At 40.0% G+C, this 21,880-nt stretch overlaps 1 protein-coding gene across 3 annotated transcripts in view; it reads left to right on the top strand.

Moving 5' to 3' along the window:
- The window catches only part of lyst (lysosomal trafficking regulator), a 114,921-nt gene that overhangs the window by 77,891 nt on the left and 15,150 nt on the right, over window positions 1-21,880 (top strand). For 2 of the 3 annotated variants that reach the window (XM_058382443.1, XM_058382448.1), the window contains exons 33-46: window positions 489-665; window positions 1,369-1,445; window positions 1,540-1,728; window positions 2,088-2,233; window positions 2,879-2,975; window positions 3,118-3,179; window positions 3,273-3,328; window positions 3,404-3,559; window positions 3,838-4,082; window positions 8,092-8,158; window positions 8,259-8,415; window positions 11,615-11,755; window positions 11,953-12,170; window positions 20,779-21,009. In XM_058382443.1, coding sequence (XP_058238426.1) covers window positions 489-665; window positions 1,369-1,445; window positions 1,540-1,728; window positions 2,088-2,233; window positions 2,879-2,975; window positions 3,118-3,179; window positions 3,273-3,328; window positions 3,404-3,559; window positions 3,838-4,082; window positions 8,092-8,158; window positions 8,259-8,415; window positions 11,615-11,755; window positions 11,953-12,170; window positions 20,779-21,009 — 2,019 coding nt within the window. The remainder of the gene's footprint in view (window positions 1-488; window positions 666-1,368; window positions 1,446-1,539; window positions 1,729-2,087; window positions 2,234-2,878; window positions 2,976-3,117; window positions 3,180-3,272; window positions 3,329-3,403; window positions 3,560-3,837; window positions 4,083-8,091; window positions 8,159-8,258; window positions 8,416-11,614; window positions 11,756-11,952; window positions 12,171-20,778; window positions 21,010-21,880) is intronic. The other variant, XM_058382454.1, reaches the window with a different exon arrangement.

Below are 21,880 nucleotides of genomic sequence, written 5' to 3'. Positions count from 1 at the left end.
TCTGCAATTTTTTTTACTATTCGTCCTAAATAATGAATACCTGTCTCCAGCAATATGCTGAACTTTGTCTCTGGTGCTGAAGATTACTTAGTAGTGTAGGGATGTTCTGCATTGGAAATGCACTGAGATGGGTTTGAGAATTAAGTGCTGAGTAGTCAATCTTTTTGGGTCTTTTGGAACCATCACCACTGGGGAAGCTCAGAGATGGTCTAATTATCTCCAATTTCTAATATAAAGACCTTTTGCTTTTTTAACAACACCCAGTAGGCCATTTTTCAGACATGATGAAAAAATGAAAGCTGAAATTGTGGTCGTATTTATCTTTTGATCTCAAATTCAAATGTATTCAGCATATAGCAAATAAGAAGAGTACTTAAAGTCCAATAAAAAAAAGTAAACTTATAGTCCAAATCCATTTTATTTATTACTGTTTTTCAACTTTATTATATACCGTATTTGTGTATAACTTGAGTTTATTTATTTAACAGCATGGACCCAAACTTGCTCTTTACTTGTATGAGATGCTTCATGACCACAAAGAGAGCCTCACTAAGGATGAACAGGCAGCTGCTAACACCTTCATGACAGCTCTGAAGATTTGTGGCCATCGCTGCATCCCTCCAACTGCACCCCCCAAACCAGACCTACTCAAGGCTATCAGAGAGGTAGGCCACTCCAGCAGCTCTAATAATGTAGAGTTGTTGTGGCATTAAAAAATGCACAAAAGAATGTGGACATCTGATTTTGCATGCATATGTTCTATAGCCATTAATATGGAGTAGGTCCAACTCTTGCTACTTCCAATTTTCTGGGAAGGCTTTTTACTAGATTTTGGAACATGGCAATGGGAATTTGAGGACATTCAGCTACAAGAGAATTTACAGTATGAGCTCATGCACTGATATCAGATGTCAGCACTCCAACTTGTCCCAGAGGTATTCAGTAGGGTTGTGCAAGCCATTCCAGTGCCTCCACACAAACTTTGACGAACAATGTATAGACCTTACTTTGTGCACAGGGGTATTGTTATGCTGAAATGGGTTTGGCCAAAGATCCTTAGTTGAGCATACACAGACATTCTAGAAAATTATGTGGTTCCAACTTATACAACGTATAGTGTATGACCAAAGTCTGTGTGCAATGGGTACTTCAAAGATGTCTCAGTACATATACAAGGAAAGTTGTATGTGTTCAGCTATGTCTGACCACTAAACTTAACTTAATTTTCTGGGTGGCCAGCTCTTGGGTTATAATTACTTATAATTTTTTTTTTTCAAATGCAGCTAGATCACTCAATAAAATTAATTAACAAACTGCAATAAACTTTATTTTATCAATACAAACCTGTTTTTTTTTTTTTCTTCAAAGGAACAACTCAAATATGAATCAGAGGCAAGAACAAGCAAAAGTGCATGGGAGAAAAAACTGGCCAGTGCCCAAAAGATGTGAGTTAAATTCTTTAAACCCAAGCCTTCAGTTTGTGCCCTTCTTTGTATGCTTGTTTATACTGTACATGTTACCTCAATGTTTCCTCTGTAGTCTAATGCAGAGACTGGATGGTAAATCAAAGGACATTTCCAAAATTGCAACAGACATCACTCAGAACATGTCTCTTAGACAAGGCATAGAAAGGAAGAAGGTCATTCAGCACATCCGAAGCCTTTACAAGACTGACCTGAGTGGCAGCCGCCATTGGCAAGAGCTGGTTCTGCAACTCACCCATGATCGGTCATTAACTTCTTGTCACTTTTTCTTTTGTTTTGTTTTCTTTGATTTCTTTTACTTCAAGTCACTGACCTATATTAATGTACTAGGTGCAGAATCTATCAGTTGTCACTCAGTTGTGTACCTGACCCATATCATTTTTCTTTGTCATTTATAAATATAATTTTTTTTTAGGCTTCAGCATAGGAATTTTGTCAATACATTAAGTTACTAGGGTTATGTGTGTGTCTGTGTGTAAATTTTTTACTTCTCTGTTTCTATGCTTCTGTAAAGCTGCTTTGAGACAATATCCATTGTTAAAAGTGCTATACAAATAAATTGAATTAAATGTGTGCACAACTGTCTGTCTGTCTCTCTTTTAGGGCAGTGTGGTATGACCAGTCCTCTTACCCAACATCGTGGCAACTGGATCCCACTGAGGGCCCCAACAGGGAGCGCAGACGCCTGCAGCGATGCTATCTCACCATTCCTAATAAATACCTTCTCAAGGACCGCTGTAAACCAGAGGGTACACAATATTGTCATCCAAAAGGGAGAAATGTGTTAGACAGATTATTAGAGAGAGGAGGCGCTATTCTGGAGAACTCTGGCTACCAAGGGCATAGATATATAAGAATGGTTGCTGACACATTAGCTGATGTTGAACGTGCTGTGATATTTCAACATGTATGTCATACTGGGATTGCTGCGACAATGTGGGAGTGCCACGACAGTATTGTAAAAGCTTTATTCAAAATATTGACAAATTTTATAAATTTTGCTTTCTGGTGTCATACATTATACTGTTTGGACATTGATGTTGATGAAGCAAGATAAGACCTACTAGTCTTGAGGAAAGGAATTTTGTAGAAAATCTTAGTTAACACTGTTATATTTATTTCAAGTAACTGAGCTTATCCTGGGAAGTTCCTTCCATCCAAATGGCAATGCCACTGAATTGTATGGCTTAGCACAATGAGCCGTCTTCCTTTTCATATCTGTGACTAAAGCTATGAAGAATTTATGGATGCATAGTGTGCAGCTAGTAGATAAACCTTTGGATCATTAAATGCACGTCATGCATTTTAGAATGTATTTCATGTCAGCTAGATTTATGCTAATAGATTTATGTAAATGTTGCAAATGTTTGTTGTAAATCTTGTTCCCTGAACAGACCCTATCAAGGCCCCACTTTCTTACCTCTTTGAAGAGAAGACTCACTCATCTTATTCTTCCACTGTGAAAGATAAAGCGACTAGTGAGCCCATCAGGTACTGCTACCTTAGCAATGAACAAATGTCACTTGCATTATTCATTATTTTATCATTATGTGATACTATACACAAAGTATTTGGCTTCATTGAAGGCACAGGGAGAAGACTATTCAAACATGATATTTTGTACATTCTGTAGGTTCACAAGGAAGTGTATGAATGTAGCACCCTCCAGAGAAACTGCTGGAGAATTGTTGCTGGGTAAGCTCATTATATTAAAAAACAAAACAAAAAAAAAAACAACATACTGTTTGAAACTAGTAGGATCCATTGCAATGTTTTGTGTGTCTGTAGGGAAATCAGGGATGTACTTTGTGGAAGACAATGCATCTGAAGCCAGCTATAACCAGGTTAGCTCAGCAGACTCTTGTGAAAATTTTGAGTGGCACATGAGTGGCTTAAGCTGATAGAGCTTTTTTTATTAGCAGATTCCTCAAGGTGAGATGGAGTCTGCATCCTTCTGCTGGACTTATGAGGAGATAAAAGAAGTGCACAAACGTTGGTGGCAACTTAGGGACAATGCTGTGGAGATCTTCCTCTCCAATGGCAGAACTCTGCTACTAGCGTTTGACAATACAAAGGTAAATTTTTTACTGCTACAATTGAACAGTGGCCTGCTAGTACACATTATGTAGGCACTATGATTTACTCTTTTGTATATAAAGTTGAATTTGAATTCATTATGTCCAGAGTGACCCTAAATCATAAAATGTTCAGTGAATGTACATCTAATATTTAACCTTATCAAATGAGGGATGTACAAAGGGTGTAATGGACACACTTGACAGGTCTAGTTATCCCCATGAAATTCTTACAAATACTTCTTAAATCTTTTTATGTGTTTTTCCTCCTGTGTCAGGTTCGTGATGATGTCTACCACAGCATCCTTACTTCTGAGCTGCCCAACCTGCTAGAATATGATAATATAAATGCCCTCACACACCTGTGGGGCACCAGCCAGATCACCAATTTTGAGTATCTCACCCATCTGAATAAGCATGCAGGGCGCTCTTTTAATGATTTAATGCAGTATCCTGTCTTCCCCTTCATCCTGAGTGACTACACTAGCGAGGTGCTGGACCTGCAGGACGCATCCATTTACAGGTAAAACATTACAATATTATAAGTTGCCCTTAAAGCAAACAAACAAACCTTACATTTATATTGCCTAATTGTAAAATACAATGTTTTGTTGCATTTTCATAAAAAGACAAATCAAATTAAATTTGGTCACCATTTAGCATTCCACTCTAAACACTTTTCATTATTAGAGTTACAGAAATTAAATGACAGGTTTATGGTTATATAAACATAGACAAAATTGTTTATTTTTTTTTAAATCAAGAAACTCAAAGAATTTGCTACACACTGAAGGTTTTTACATGAGAATTTGAAATGATAGATGATCAGAGATAAAAATAGTATTAGAACAACAGTTTTAAAATAAATTAAAGTAAATAACACTTACTATTTGGTTGCATATCTCTTGCTAGCAAATAACTGCATCAAGCTGGCAATTGCCTGATGTTACCAAACCATGACATTCTTCTTGTGTGATGCTTTGTCCAGACTTGAGTGTAGCTTCTTTGAGTTGTTTGTTCTGAGTGGTTGATATGGGCAGTCTAAAACCTTACATTCTCCCCCCCAATCCTTGTTCTATTGGCAGTGTGTTTTGGGTCATCGTCTTGCTGCATGATAACGTTCCTCTTTGTTAGATTGGATGCATTTCTCTGTAAATTAAGTTTTATAGGCCTTTACTGGTGTCCTTCCTGAGTTAATCCACCTCTATACCATCATTATGACGCCACAGTAATAGACACTAATCAACTGTTAAATAGCAAAGTAAAAAAGAAATTAGGCTACAGTATTTCATATCTCAAAAGGAATAGTCAATTTTATTACAGTTCAACCTTGAAAATGCATTTGTAAGGATGACTGTGACCTAATCGATTTCTTCTCCTCTGTCAGCCATTGTGAGTTAAAATATATATATTTTATATATTTCGCTGCCTTTGACTACTCCAATTATCCAATCAAAGGACGTGAAATTGCTGACGTAATTATATGCCTGCTAGATGGCCCCAGTGACGCCAACTCGCAATCTGATTGGTTAATATAATAATTTCATTGACACTTATTTTAAGCTATGGGTGCCTGCACTATTGATTCTGAAGGCCTAAAGGCAGATTTCTTTCACCCTGGCAACACATGATGTCAGCCACTAGCTGATTTATGATTGGATAAATACTCTTATTATAAATATACACTACTGGAAGCAGCACAACCAAGAGAAAAGCCATGAAATGTAGAGAATAGACTATTGGGAATAATTTAATACACATTCATGGAAAGATATTTTAAATATATTAAAATGCAATTCAGATCACTGCTGTTTAGGGCAGCAGAGAAGGCCTTGCTGGCCCTGATGGCCCACCACTGGTCAAATCAGTAATAAAGATTAGTGAGCCCATTCCAGAACAGCCACTCAAGCCCAAACCATGACACTACCTCCACCATGGATGAAAAATGAACTCTTAGGTTTTTGGGTCATCAGAAGATCCTTTCTTTCTCCACACTTTGACTTTCCTATCTCTTTGGTAGAGATTAATTTTCGTTCCAGAACTCTTGTGCATTTCTGTATTTCATTGTTGATTCCAATCTTTCCATTTCTTACTGCTGATGAGTGGTTTGCATCTTGTGGTATGGCCTCTGTAATTCTGCTCTCAAAGGTGGATTGTGATACCTTAATCCCTGCCTTGTGGAGGTAGTTGGAGATAGTTGGAGATGTCACTAACAATTGTTTTTGAAATGAAAGCTGAAATTCAGATCTGTCATCTTCTAATCTGAATTTCTTTAGTGTAGAGTAACAACAAAGAATGGGTCTTGCCATTCCAATACTTCCATTGTATATGTGTGTACTAACATACACCCATTTACCTGTTAATTTATGGATAACTAACCTTCCACTTTAATTAAAACACCTATATACCTGTTCCTTTATGCAGTTAACCAGTGAGCCATGTGACAGCAGTACAGTGCATAAAATTATGCAGATACAGATCAAGAGCTTTAGTTAATGTTCTCATCAAAGAGAGAGTTTATAGAATGGTGTGAAAACATCATATCAAGTCTCATAATGCAAACACATCAAACCTTAGGTGGATGGACCACATTAGGTGGTCTTCTACTATTCTGCCATCCAAGAACAAGAATGCATGGCCGTCATGTGTATAGGAACCCAAAACTGGACAGTAGAAGATCTATAGAAGGGTTAGCTTGTGCCTCAGATTCTTGTTCTTACTCACCAGAGAGTGATTGTCTGAGTTACGTATGTGAAATTAGACAAACCTGCTTTGAGACTTTTAGGTTACAGTCTTTTAGTTGTTTTCCAGAGTTTAGTCCTAATAAATATCTGCCTGTTTTGCTTATATATTATACATGAACTGTCCCATATATCAAAAATCTATTTTTCTTTTGTCTCCCAATACTAAATACCACTTTAAATTTAGTGATAAATAGACAAAGAATGGAGGAAAAAAAGGTTTTTTATGTATAAAATATGGAAAATGTTCAATGGTGAAAATGCCAATCTGGCAGAAATTACCTTTGAACTTCGGTTGAACCGAAGAGACACAGATAGGAACAGTTTTCAATCACAGTCCATTGTGGAAGTTATTAGTGTAAATATCTGTGCAACATTGTCTTACTGGTGGCATTAAAGGGCTTAAGTAGTGTACAACATGATTGCTTTAAAGGTCGCTGAGACCTCTATTACTTTGCCAAATTTCATAAAATGTGTATGAAACATTCTATGTGCTGCAATAGAAAGTGTTAAAATGAATATAGCCACAAGTGGCGATCTACTTGGTCATAGCACACTTCACCCCCAGTGTCAACTCCTTTCTAATGTACATATAACATTAGAAAAGCGTATATACAAATTAATATTACATACATATTAAATATATATGATGTTTTGTGACAGGAGCTCAGTGCTAGTTGTGTGAAATACACCATGTTGCCAAAAGTTTTGGGAAGTCTGCCTTTACATGCACATGAATGTAATATGGAATTGACCTGCTCTTTGCAGCTATAACAGCTTCAACTCTTCTGGGAAGGCTTTCCACAAGGTTTAGGAGTGTGTTTATGGGAATTTTTAACCGTTACTCTAGAAGCACATTTGTTAGCCTGGCTTGCAGTCTCCACTCTAATTCATCCCAAAAGTGTTCTGTCTGGTTGAGATCAGGACTCTGTGCAGGCCTGATCCCTGAATTCACTCATCCATGTCTTTATGGACCTTGCTTTGTGCACTGGTGTGCAGTCATGCTGGAAAGTTGGGAGCATGAAATTGTCCAAAATGTCTTGGTATGCTGAAGCATTAAGAGTTCCTTTCCAAGCCCAACCCCTGAAAAACAGCAAATGAATTCACTGATTTAGATTATTATCAGTGAATTAGAATAATAGCACCACCATCAGGCTGCTGCTGGTCCCTTTACTTGCCTGTGAGCTGTGGGAATTCTGACCATGTGACATAATGTGGTGTTTTTCTATGAGTTCCTGTGGCTACCTGTTGTGTAGCAAATAATCAGAATAGTAATAATAATAATGAGAAGTAAACCCTAACAATGGCAAACTAAATGATAATGATCTTGCCAGCAGGGGCTTTTATATTTAGAGGTAGATTCAGTGGTGCCATAGAGCAGAACTACATTGTTACTGGATTTACGCTTATTAAATTTTGTTCAGTGGACTTTATGTATAATAATGTTGTTTTCTCACATACATTTTTAATACCTTATGAAGTATGAACAAAATTATAAATGCAACACTTGTTTTTGCCCCCATTTTTCATGAGCTGAACTCAAAGATGGGTTGGTCCGAAAACTAGTCAGTATCTGGTGTGACCACCATTTGCCTCACGCAGTGCAACACATCTCCTTCACATAGAGTTGATCAGGTTGTTGATTGTGGCCTTTGGAATGTTGGTCCACTCCTCTTCAATGTGTTGCTTTTATAATTTTGTTCAGTGTATTTTTAATACGTTTAAATTGATATAATGGTATATGGTATATAATGGTATTTGGATTTTATAATGTATATTTTATTTTGGCAGAAACCTGAGCAAACCTATTGCTGTGCAGTCAAAAGAGAAAGAGGACAGATATGTAGCCAACTATAGGGTATTGCTTTAGCTCTTTTTGGATTTCATTTAAAATTCAATTATCATGAATCAATTACTGGCTATAATGCTGAATAATGAATAGTTGTATGATTTTGTAGTATTTGGAGGAGGAATATAAGAAGGGTGCACGTGAGGATGACCCTATGCCCCCTGTACAACCATACCACTATGGTTCCCACTACTCCAACAGTGGGACCGTACTGCACTTCCTAGTCCGGATGCCTCCCTTCACCAAAATGTTCCTGGCCTATCAAGGTAATCTCACTCTAACATTCACTTACACATTTACAATTCTGGTTTTGGCAGATGCCCTTATCCCAAGGAACTTGTAATTTATCTCATTTTATACAACTGAGGTTTATGAGCCTTGCTCAGGGGCCCAGCAGAGGCAGCTTGGTGGACCTAGGATTTGAACTCACAACCTTCTGTTCAGTAGTCCAACACCTTAACCACTAACCTACCACGTCCCTACACAGCTTGAGTATGTTGTGCACGGGCAGCAAGGCCAGCTCTAGGCATGGGCAGGGGTGGGCTGAGCCCACCCAAACATCTGTCTTGCCCACCCAATCAAAATTTGGTAAAGACAAATACGTTTTTATTTTCTTTTGTACGATTTGTGATTTGATAAAAGCAGTCTGAGGTGGGCTCTGTGTTGAGAAGTTTGTAGAAGGGGTGTTGAAAGCCCCGACCAATCACAATGCAAAATCAAACAGTTTCACGTTTTTTGATTGGCTGTAAGTAACTGCGTGGTCTACACTCGCGAGGCGAGGCGACAGTCACGCAATTCATAAAGTGTGGAAATATTTGCTTCCAAATGCAATGCATCAATTTTTGGTTCCTTTAAAAAAGCCTGTTAATGGCTCCAGCAACAGTGATCATAATGTGATCTTTCTCTCTCTCTATATATATGTATGTATGTATGTATGTATGTATGTATGTATGTATGTATGTATGTGTGTGTGTGTGTGTGTGTGTGTGTATATGTGTATATATATATATATATATATATATATATATATATATATATATATATATATATATATATATATATATATATACACACATATATACAGTATCTCACAAAAGTGAGTACACCCCTAAGTGGAAATGTCCAAATTGTGCCCAATTAGCCATTTACCCTCCCCAGGGTCATGTGACCTGTTAGTGTTACAAGGTCTCAGGTGTGAATGGGGAGCAGGTGTGTTAAATTTAGTGTTATCGCTCTCACACCCTCTCATACTGGTCACTGGAAGTTCAACATGGCACCTCATGGTAAAGAACTCTCTGAGGATCTGAAAAAAAGAATTGTTGCTCTACATAAAGATGGCCTAGGCTATAAGAAGTTTGCCAAGACCCTGAAACTGAGCTGCAGCACGGTGGGAAAGACCATACAGCGGTTTTACAGGACAGGTTCCACTCAGAACAGGCCTCGCCATGGTCGACCAAAGAAGTTGAGTGTACGTGCTCAGCATCATATCCGGAGGTTGTCTTTGGGAAATAGACGTATGAGTGCTGCCTGCATTGCTGCGGAGGTTGAAGGGGTGGGGGGTCAGCCTGTCAGTGCTCAGACCATACACCACACACTGCATCAAATTGGTCTGTATGGCTGTCGTCCTAGAAGGAAGCCTCTACTAAAGATGATGCACAAGAAAGCCTGCATACAGTTTGCTGAAGACAAGCAGACTAAGGACATGGATTACTGGAACCATGTCCTGTGGTTCGATGAGACCAAGATAAACTTATTCGGTTCAGATGGTGTCAAGCGTGTGTGGCAGCAACCAGGTGAGGTGTACAAAGACAAGTGTGCCTTGCCTACAGTTAAGCATGGTGGTGGGAGTGTCATGGTTTGGGCCTGCATGAGTGCTGCCGGCACTGGGGAGCTAAAGTTCATTGAGGGAACATGTACTGTGACATACTGAAGCAGAGCATAATCCCCTCCCTTCGGAGACTGGGCCACAGGGCAGTATTCCAACATGATAACGACCCCAAACACACCTCCAAGATGACCACTTGCCTTGCTAAAGAAGCTGAGGGTAAAGGTGATGGACTTGCCAAGTATGTCTCCAGACCTAAACCCTATTGAGCATCTGTGGGGGGCATCCTCAAACGGAAGGTGGGGTAGCGCAAGGTCTCTAACGTCCACCAGCTCTGTCATGTCATCATGGAGGAGTGGAAGAGGACTCCAGTCGCAACTGTGAAGCTCTGGTGAATTCCATCCCCCAGAAGGTTAAGGCACTGCTGGAAAATAATGGTGGCCACACAAAATATTGACACTTTGGGCCCAATTTGGACATTTGCACTTAGGGGTGTACTCACTTTTGTTGCCAGACAATAATGGTTTAGACAATAATGGCTGTGTGTTGAGTTATTTTGAGGGGACAGCAAACTTACACTGTTATACAGGCTGTACACTCACTACTGTACATTGTAGCAGATTGTCATTTCTTCAGTGTTGTCACATGAAAAGATATAATAAAATATTTACAAAAATGTGAAGGGTGTACTCACTTTTGTGAAATACTGCTCTGGGGGAAAAAATCTGATAAGAAATCAGTTTCTTATGTTTTTTTCTTCCAGGTGCATGTATTGGTGAGATGAACAGTTTTGTTTCATTTTTTGTGAACTGCTGACAATATTTCTCCTAAATTCAAAATATAACTATTGTTATTAGAGTGTATATTTAAAGGAAATGACAACACATCAAAATAACCCAAGATTACGCAGTATTTGCAGAGCTTTAATAACTCAAATAAAACAAAATGCAAATAATTTGTAAACAAATTGTGTTAATGCTTTGGCTAAATAACATTAAGAAATCAGTATTTGGAGGAATAACCCCGATTTGCATGCATTTTGTCATTTGGTTTTTCACATTGCTGTTACTTTATACTACTATTTTTGCCAAAAAGCAAACAGCTCAGCTTTGCTTCATGGTTTGTGACCATCCATCTTACTCTTGATGACATTCCAGAGGTTTTCAACTTTAAAAAGATTATAATATTGCCTGAATTTGTGCTTATTAGTCCAGTTATTAGCCATTCTGAACGTTGAAATTTGTGCTTATATTGACTTAATATAATATGTCTTCTTAACCAAGCTCAAGCAAGAATATTAGTACAACATTATTTTTGGTATTCCATCATTTAATTAGTTGAATTTTACAGAGTATCTATCTCCTCAACCCCACCCCCAAAATTTGCCCACCTGAGATATCTGTCTGCCCACCCTTCTATGGTTGGCAAGAACCGGGCCTGAAGGGCAGTGTACTCAACCCCCGTGATCTTCGTAACAGGCATAAGTCCTGAATGTTAAATAACACCTGGATATCCAAATCTACCAGTGCCTTCAAAGAGGCCAATGCTTTAAATGCTGCTTGGAACTGGAAAGGCTGTCTCTCTGGCTCTGTCTGTATGGAGTATTTATGTATTTTTTTTTCTCTCTCTAATGCTCTCAGACCAGAGCTTTGATATTCCTGACCGGACCTTTCACTCCATGAAGACCACATGGAGACTGTCCTCTTATGAGTCCATGACAGATGTTAAGGAATTGATCCCAGAGTTTTTTTATCTGCCAGAATTTCTGGTCAATAGAGAAGGTATCCATTTTCCCACATTTTAAGTTTCCACATTAATGCATTTTGGACTATCTAGTGTCCAAATTTTCAAATCGATTAATTTACTATGAGTGCTGGTTAATCTCAAAAGTCAGATGATTTTTAATTTTGTTTGCTTAAGAATCTTGAATGTGTATTACCACAGTACCATGTTAACTATATGTCTTTCCCCATGCCAGGTTTTGACTTTGGAATCCGTCAGAATAGTGAAAGAGTGAACCATGTGAATCTGCCTCCTTGGGCCAGGAATGACCCACGGCTCTTTGTGCTGATCCACAGACAGGCTCTCGAGTCTGAGCAAGTGTCTCAGATGCTCTGCCAGTGGATAGACCTGGTGTTTGGAATTAAGCAGAAGGGCAAGGCGGCTATCCAGGCCATCAATGTGTTTCACCCTGCGGTTAGTTTATGTTTGACTGAAAGGTTTTGTGTACTTGTGTACATGACATTCATTGTGTTGTGCTGTTTTCCCTCTCTCTAAAAGAAAAAGTGCCCTGACTTTACTCTGTATTTATTCATTTTGGCTTCCTTGTATTTATCTTCCGGGAATTTGAATGATCTAATATACTCTACTAGTGATGACTTAGCAGTTTTGTTGTACCTTTCAGTATTTTGATACTGAAAACAAGATTCAAATCAAACACTCAGTTACAGTAATCTCCTCACTCAACGTATTAAACATTTCAGTGACAGTAATAAGTGATAGTTCTCTCAAACCACTGTTCAATTCACTGTTTTGTTTTTTTACCTCAGTTTCAATCTTTCTATTGTTGGTGCCCTTGTAAATGCATCCCTTTTTTTAAATTAAAATTAAAGCAGAAAATACCTCCAATTGCGTTCAACCTTGTAGTCAGAATCAGAAAGTGGAAAATATCACCATCCACAATGAGAGACTGACGAGGTGCCTGTGCCACTCAGGAACCTGCTAATATCCTCAGAATGCACAAAATTCCCAAAATTGCCTGTTCCTCTGAAATCCTCTGTTCTAACAGTCCACTTTTAGCAAGCCTAAACTGGGTGTCTCATTATGACACATGAGTAGTATTGTATACACACACTTCTGACTCTTGAGAGTCTTTCTCTCATATAAACTTGAGTATAAATTAGTTAACTGCTTTTCTAGCAAAAATTACACTAATTTACATATCTACTTCATACATCAGCTTCCCATTTTTTTCCCTCATGCCTCACTCTCACCGCATGCTTTTCTCCTCACTTCTGCACTACTCTTTTTTTTTTCCCCCCAACTTCTCCCCTTACACAATGACCTCTAAAGGATTCACAGAAATAACCACAAAACATAATGTAGACTATTTGCAGAATAAACACTATAATAGAGAATATGATTTTTAACATATAACAGCACATTGTTACATATAAACAAATAGATAATAAACAATATATCAGCTTTTACACTGGGTTACAGTTCAGTCTGAGGGAAGTTGGCAGGATTCCACGAATTTGTATCCTTCAGGGTCAAGGATCCTCTCCTCCCTGGGTAGCCTTTTTAAGGGAACAAGGGAAGGTTAGAATGGGAGGAGGTGTTAGGAATAAGGGAGCCATTTAGGATGTAATGACCCCAGAGAAGGAGAGTAAGGTGGAGTAAGTTTATTGAAGTATTAAGAGTAATGATCAGCAAATGTGAGAATGGACAGGGGAGTCCTTAGGTGTGGCTTTCCTGGTAGACATTGGAAATGGATCAAAGAGCAGCATGAAAAATAGGAGAGGGGTTGTGCCGAAGACCTCCACCTCTGTTGGATTTTCCACCTGGACATAGATGGCCTCCTTCACTCCTCTTTCAAACCATCCAAGATTCTAAGATGTGTACATTTTTATCCTAAAATGTGTGTCCTTTGTCTTTCAGATGCAGGTACACAGCTGATTCTCGTCCTGAGATTTTGCTTCTTCTGTGTTGGTACATCCTCCTATGTAGCTGTTGTTTAGTCTCTCCAAAGGAGAGCTCTGAACACTCTTAACTACACTGGACTGTGTAAATTACATTACTCCTCTTATGTTTTGGTGTCCGGTCTTTGAGGTGGATGAGTCTCAAAGTAAACTTGAATAAGGTGTTTTTCAAAAATCTTTTTTAAGTTTCTCGGCCATGTAAGAGATGACAAGGTTTTTCTGTTGGTTCTCCTCAGTTCGGTCTGTTGTCCTTCTGCTAGAAGCTGTCTTGTTGAAAGCCCACTTAGGATATCCACATGCATTGAGGGCTGCCTTCAGATGATTGTTTTCCTTCTTTTTGGCTTTTGTAGAGGTGGGAATGCTTTCTGCCCTGTGGTGTAATGTCCTGATGACTCCTAATTTGTGTTGCAGTGGGTTGTGGGAATCAAACAGTAGGTACTGGTCTGTGTATCTGGCTTTCCTATATACTTCTACTCCTAGTTTCCCCTCAGAGAACTGCACAGTCCAGGAATACCAACCTGTTGTCCTTGGTGTGCTTTCTGGTGAAATTAATGTTGGTCTCAGTAGCGTTAATATGATCTGTGAAGCCCTGTACTTCTCAGATCATGATACCCAGGTGTCGTCTACATATCTGAACCAATGGGTTGGTGCCATCTTTTAGAAAGAGTTGAGTGCCGCCTTCTCTACATCCTCCATGTATTGGTTTGCCACAATAAGTGACACCAGGGAACCCATGGCACAGCCATATTTCTGTTTATAGAAGTCACCTCTGTAAGTGAAATAGGTTCTGTTAAGAAATAGGTTTAGGAGAGAGCAGGTCTGCTCTGGGTTGAGGCTGCTCTTAGTGTGAGGCTGCTATCCTTCAGTTATTTCCTAACTGTTGTGAAAGCATCAGTAGTGGGGATTCTATTGAAGAGTGATGTAACATCAAAAGAAACCATTGTCAGTGTCCAGTTTTAGTTCTTTGATCTTGGAGACAAAATCTTCTGAATTCTGTATATGGTGGTCAGTGTGTCCAACCAGCAGTGCTAAAATGTTAGCAAGATATTTGGCAATGTTGTATGTCACTGAGTTAATGCTGCTGACTATAGGTCTGAGGTAGGGATCCTTTCTTGTGTATCATGGGAAGTCCATAAATGCAAGGAGTGGCTTCCTCAGAGTACAGATGATGGTAGGTACCCCTGTCAATGGTGCCATCCCTTTCCAGGTGTTTTTGTCTTATAGTTGCTGGTCAGGTCTCTTTTCAGCTTCTTGTAGGTGTGATGGTCCTCTAGAAATGTGGTGACTTTGCTGTGACTTGACTTTCGTGTCCTCTCTTGTTGTCCTGTCATCCTTTTTCCCCCCAGCTGAGTTCTGCTGTGTTCTGTTTGCGGGAGAGAAGGAGATCTATGTTCTTAGTCTGTCTCTCCTCTTTGTGTTGTTGGGCCAGTTGGGCATTCTGGACGAAAATCGTAATTCTGTCCAAAACTGGGTTGGGTAGAGTGCTGGATATGTTCTGGTGAAGGCGATCTATTTTGAGTTGCAAGGCATCAATGGTGAAGTGGACCTGTATTATCCTTTCATTAAGCAGGTGTTCCTGTGTTTTCTGGAGGATCATATCGGCTTGGTGACCCTTGACCATGGATGGTAGGTGTAGGCTTGTAGGGATTAGACTGTTGTCTGCATCTTAGGTTAAAGATGGTTCCTGTAGTCCGCCAGTTTTCTTGATGTTCTTTCATATACCCGTACCAACTTCAGGGTCTCCACCCCAAAATGTGTAGCAATATGTCTGTGATCATTCTAAATCATCCTGGTGTGGTTATCTGGAAGTTGAGTCATGTCAGCTGGACTTCTTTCTAGTTAGATTTCTAGTTAGAGCAGCTTCTTCAGTCTGAGGGAAGTTGGTAGGAATCTTCAGTCACATTCATTTGTTTGTGCCAACTAGTATACTAAGTCTAAGTACTATCTATGTCTGCATCTATTTCTGTTTAATCTCCAACTGAGTTTGTAATCACTGAATTACTTCATAAGCATGGCTACCTTCATCCAATCAGAGGTCAGCAGGAATTTTACACAAATAGCCCTGAGTTAATGTCAGAAAACTTTAATATGTATGTTCACAGATATTTTATTTATTGTTTTGTGTATCTTGGCATGAACTGGCCACTGGGGGCATTATTTGCAAGAAGTGCTTGAAACCCACTGATTAGTCGTCTTCTTCTTCTTTCGACTTTTCCCTTCAGGGGTCAGTGAATCATCTCTCTCCACCTATCCCTATATTCTGCATCCTCAACACTTGCACCCACTAGCTTCATATCCTTATTTATTAAATCCATATACCTCCTCTTTGGCCTTCCTCTTTGCCTCCTGCCTGGCAGCTCCATGTCCAACAGGTTTGGACATGTTCAGAGGAGGGAGAGTGAGGATTCTCACTCACAGGTCCTCTGAACATGTCCAAACCTCCTTAATTTGGCCTCCCTAACTTTGTCTCCCAAATGTCCAACATGAGCTGTCCCTCTGATGGTACTCATTCCTAATCCTGTCCAACCTTGTCACTCCCAAAGAGAACCTCAACATCTTCAGCTCTGCTACCTCCAGCTCTGACTCCTGTCTCTTCCTCAGTGACACTGTCTCTAAACCATACAGCATGGCCAGTCTCACCACTGGCTAAAATTTTTCTATCACGCAGAACTCCCGACACCTTCCTGCACCCAATCCAACCTGCCTGCACTCACTTCTTTACCTCTTTCCCACACTCTCAATTACTCTGGACTGTTGACCCCAAGTACTTAAACTCCTGTATCTTCTTCACCCCTTCACCCTGTAATCTTACTGTTCCACTTCCCTCCCTTTCATTCACACACATGTACTCACTCATACTATGACCGACTTTCATTCCTCTTCTCTCCAGCTCAAACCTCCACCTCCTCAGGTTTTCCTCCACCTCCTCCCTGCTCTCACTACAGATCACAATGTCATCTGCAATGGCGTCTGACCTCCTCTGACAACTGGTCCATCACCATAGCAAACAGGAAGGGGCTCAGAGCCGATTCCTGATGCAGTCTCACCTCCACTTTGAACTCCTCTGTCTGACCTACAGCACACCTCACCACTGTCCTGCCCCCCTCCTACATGTCCTGCACCACTCTGACAAACTTCTCTGCTACTCCTGACTTCCTCATACAGTACCACGGCTCTTTTCTTGGCACTGTGTCATACGCTTTCTCCAAGTCTACAAACACACAGTGCAACTCTCTGACCATCCCTATACTTCTCCATCAAAATTCTCAGAGCAAAAATTGCATCTATTGTGCTCTTTCTGGGCATGAAGCCATATTGCTGCTCACAAATTTCCACTACCTTCCTTAACCTAGCTTCCAATACACTCTTTCCCATAGCTTCACTGTATGGCTCATCAACTTTATCCTCCTCTAGTTGCTGCAACTCTGCACGTCATCCTTATTCTTAAAGATTGGCACTAATACACTTCTTCTCCATTCCTCTGGTAGCACTCTCTAAAACGCTGTTAAACAAACTAGTTAAAAATTCCACTGCTGCCTCTCCTAGGCACTTCCAGACCTCCACCGGGATGACCAACTGCCTTTCCACTTTTCATCCTCTTCAAAGCCTTCCTGACTTCATCCTTTCTAATCTTGTCTACTTTCTGTTCCATAGAGTTCACCCTTTCTACTCTTTTTTCCCCTCTCATTTTCCTCATTCATTAGCTCTTCAAAGTACTCCTTCCATCTCCACTGTACACTCTCCTCACCTCTCTCCATCTCTATGCTTAATAACTCTAACTTGCTGCACATCCTTCCCATCTCGATCCCTCTGCCTAGCTAAACTGTACAAGTCCTTCTCTCTTTCTCTAGTGTTTAACCTAGTGTACAACTCATCATATGCCTTCTGCTTGGCCTTAGACACCTACCTCTTCACTCTGCGCTGTAACTCCTTGTGTTCCTGTATTCTCTTCAGTCCTGTCTATTTCCCACTTTTCTTTCCTCTGAATACTAGCCTGAACTTCCTCATTCCACCACCAGGTCTCCTTATCTTCTTCCCTCCTTCCAGATTACACACCCAGCACATTTCTGTCTCCCTGATCACTTCTGCTGTTGTTTCCCAGTCATCTGGCAGCACTACCTGACCACACAGAGCCTGCCTCAACTTCTGTCTAAATTCCTCACAACATTCCTCCTTTTTTCAGCTTCCACCACTTGGTTTTCTTCTCTGTCTATATCTTTGACCTCCTCTTCTTACAAACCATCAAAGTCATCACCATCCTATGCAGTCTGGCTACACTCTCTCCCACTACCACTTTACAGTCAGTAATCTCTTTCAGATTGCCTCTTCTACATAGGATGTAGTCTACCTGTGTGCTCCTACCTTCACTCTTGTAAGTCACTCTATGCTCCTCCCTCTTCTGAAAATAAGTGTTAACCACAGCCATGTCCATCCTCTTAGCAAAGTCAACTTACCATCTGTCCTTCAAGTTTCCTTTCCTTAACTCCAAACTTGCCCATCACCTCCTCATCAGCTGTGTTCCCCTCACCAACATGTCCATGAATATCTGCCCCGATCACCACTCTCTCACCCATGGGAATACTCTCTATCACCTCATCTAATTCACTCCAGAATCTCTCTTTCTCCTCTAACTCACAACCTACCTGTGGGGCATAACCACTAACAACATTCAACATCACCCCTGCAATCTCTAACTTCAGACTCATCACCCTGTCTAATACTCTCCTCACCTCCAGAACATTCCTCACAAACTCCTCCTTCAGGACCACACATACCCCATTTCTCTTACAATACATAATAAAACTTACCATAATAAAACAGCTTGAATCCTGCTCTTATACTACGAGCCTTGCTACCCTTCCACCTGGTCTCCTGTACATACAGTATATCCACCTTCCTTTTCTCCATCATATCAGCCAACTCTCTACCTTTCCCTAGGGGGCAGTGGTGGCTCAAGTGGTTAAGGCTCTGGGTCGTTGACCAGAAGATCAGGGGTTCAAGCCCCAGCACCGCCAAGTTGCCACTGTTGGGCCCTTGAGCAAGGCCCTTAACCCTCTCTGCTCCAGGGGCGCCGTATCATGGCTGACCCTGCGCTCTGACCCCAACCTCCAAGGATGGGATATGCGAAGAAAGAATTTCACTGTGCTGTAATGTATATGTGACAAATAAAGGCTGTTTCGTTTCGTTTCCCTGTCATAGTACCAACATTCAGAGTTCCTATTCTCAGTCCTACACTCTTACCTTTCCTCTTCTCTCTCTGTCTACTCACTCTCCTCCCTCCTCTACTTCTTCAACCAACAGTAACCCAATTTCTATTGGCGGCCTGTAGGTCAATGGTGCCAATGGCGGTCGTTGTTAACCTGGGCCTCGACCAATCCGATATGAAATTCAGAGTACTGATGATTTGCATGATTAAATTTGGCAACATTTTCCTGACGCAATCCTCTCTATTTATCCGGGCTTGGGACCAGCACAGAAGTCACTGGACTGTGACCCCCATGGCTAGATTAAACCCACTGATTAGTATTGTCCACTATCTTATGCCACATTATTTGAGATATTGAAAGGAGACCAAAACTGTTTAGTCTGGTTGGGAATGGTCCATTTTCTGAACATGAATAACTTGTGTTTAAAAGCCATTTGAAATAGCTCCTCTGGAAAAGAATGGGAAAAAATTGCAAGGAAGTACAAGCCACAGACATGAAATTTGGCCAGTATGTAATACTCACTCCCTCTACTTAGACCCTAATCTGTCTACTGGTTGCAATAAAAACAACATAACACCATTTTACTTTTATAACACCCCATTTTACCACTCAGCTCTGCCAACATAAATTTTTTGCTTATTTTTAAAGATATGGCAGTCAGGTTTCAGCAGGCATTTGATGGAGTTAAAAGTGAGCAGTCATTATGAAACTTTCTATTATGCTCTTACAACCACTAAAGAAAGAGCTATTTTAACAGGAAATTTGATTTAAAAAAAAAAAAAAAATTAAAAATGATTAGTCGGTATGAACTATAGGTCCACGATGATCCACAAAAATTATACATTGTTATTAGATTGGCTACTGGGGTTGCCACTGGGGGCTATTCTCTGACAAAAAAGTATATCTAATGTAAAATAATGTGGAGATGGATTTTTTCCCCTCAAATGTCTTAAAATTATATTCGTATGTGAACCCATAAGGCCACTAAAGAAAACATAACTCATTGCCATGTTCAGGAAACCATTTTGAGATTACTTTTGCTTTGTGACATTTACTTACCTGCCCACTGTAGCCTCATTTATTGTTGTTCTTGTTCTCCTTATACACTTCTGTCAGCCAATTCTACAGCTGTTGTTGCCCATCCCCCTTGAGGTTCACCACAGTGTAGGAGTGGTTAGTTACTGAGTTACTTTTGGTCAGCCTGAACCAGTCTGGCCATTCTCCTTTGGCATCTTTTATAAACAAGGTGCTTCTGTCCATAGAACAGCCAAATTTCTTTATTGCACCATTCTGAGTAAACTCTAGAGTCAGTTAGATATATGCAGTTGTAGAAATATTCGACCAGCCTGACTGGCACCAACAATCATGCTATGGTTAAAATAATTGAGATCACATTTTCCCCATTCTGATGTTTGATGTGAGATGCTGGACCATTTCTGCTGAGTTTATGCATTGCACTGTTGCCATATTTAGATAATTGTGATTGTGGCTAATTTAGATAATTGTGTCCATGTGTTTTAGAAACACTGGTCCGAATAAAGTGATCAGTTAGTGTGTTGTATTAGATGGATTTGCCCAACATTTAAGGACATATGCTAAATTCTGAGGCTAAGTTAGGGCATGGTTACCCTTTAGAGGCAAGATTAAGTTCAAGTGCATTTTTCTCATATGTTATGTCTGATCTAGCTGAAATGCTCTTACAACAGAAAGAACCAGCTAGGTAATAGGTAATATTACTGATGTTCTTCTTGTCATTTTTATTATAATGTGGAAAATGTACAGAGAGACTGATTTTTGAATGAATCTTGGGTATTCTAACGTGTAACATTTCACATTTTCTAACAGTGCAGAAATCATTCTCATCTTTTTAAACCTCTTCTTTATTTGTTCCTATAGACATATTTTGGAATGGACGTTTCAGCCGTGGAGGATCCTGTACAACGGCGAGCCCTAGAGACAATGATCAAGACTTATGGCCAGACCCCCAGACAGCTGTTCCAAACCTCACACATTAGCCGGGCTGGACATAAACTCGTGATTGAGGGAGAGTTGCCTGCTGCCATGGGCCTGCTGGTACAGCTGGCATTCAGGGAGAGCCGTGATCAGAGCAAAGACATTGTCCACCCGGTAAAACTAAATCCACCTTTTTTTTCCACATACATGCAGCATGTTTCAACACATAAAATGGTAAGAGAATGAAAACAAATGTGCAGTATTTAAAAACATGGTTATGAATTAAAAAAAATAAAAAATGGCCAACCATTAAATACATACATGTCATTTTTAGATGTTTGGGTTTTTTTTTACTTATTTTAATAGCCATATTTTAATGATTGAGGGATGTGTCTGCAAGCCACTTAGTCCTAGTCCCTATCAGCATGTTACAATTAGCTTTGCACTTGTTACACTTGTTAGCTTTACAATTATGTCAACAAGCATAATTCAATTCAATTCAATTTATTTTGTATAGTGCCTTTTACAATGAACATTGTCTCAAAGCAGCTTTACAAAAGAAGAGAAACAGAGAAAGGGGAGGGGAAAAAATAACTGAATAACTAGAAATAAGAATAAATCATTCAATTTAATAATTAAACTATTTTATCCCTAATGAGCAAGCCTGTGGCGACGGTGTCAAGGAAAAACTCCCTGGGATGGAATAAGTAAGACACCTTGAGAGGAACCAGGCACAGAAGGGAACCCATCCTCATTTGGGTGACACTAAACAGTAAATAACGTAACTGTAGCTGATTAATGTCCTTTCTACAACAGCAATCAATGGTCCATGAGGAACTATTAGGTCATTGTAGATTCTAGGGTAATTATAGACACTAGTTCTTTGCTGCCACAAGCTGACAGATGAAATGGCAGATCTGTGACTGTATGAAAGTCCCCAAGTGGCTCTGTCTGTGGATGGTCCACACAGATCCATCCACAGCATCAGTGGGCACCACCAAGCAATGAGACTCTGACCAGGGGTAGGGCAGTGGTCACACTGGAA

Source organism: Hemibagrus wyckioides, linkage group LG03, assembly GCF_019097595.1.
Source record: "Hemibagrus wyckioides isolate EC202008001 linkage group LG03, SWU_Hwy_1.0, whole genome shotgun sequence".
Taxonomy (NCBI): domain Eukaryota; kingdom Metazoa; phylum Chordata; class Actinopteri; order Siluriformes; family Bagridae; genus Hemibagrus; species Hemibagrus wyckioides.
Note: the sequence above shows the minus strand (reverse complement) of the source record. Positions and strands in the feature narration are given on the sequence as shown.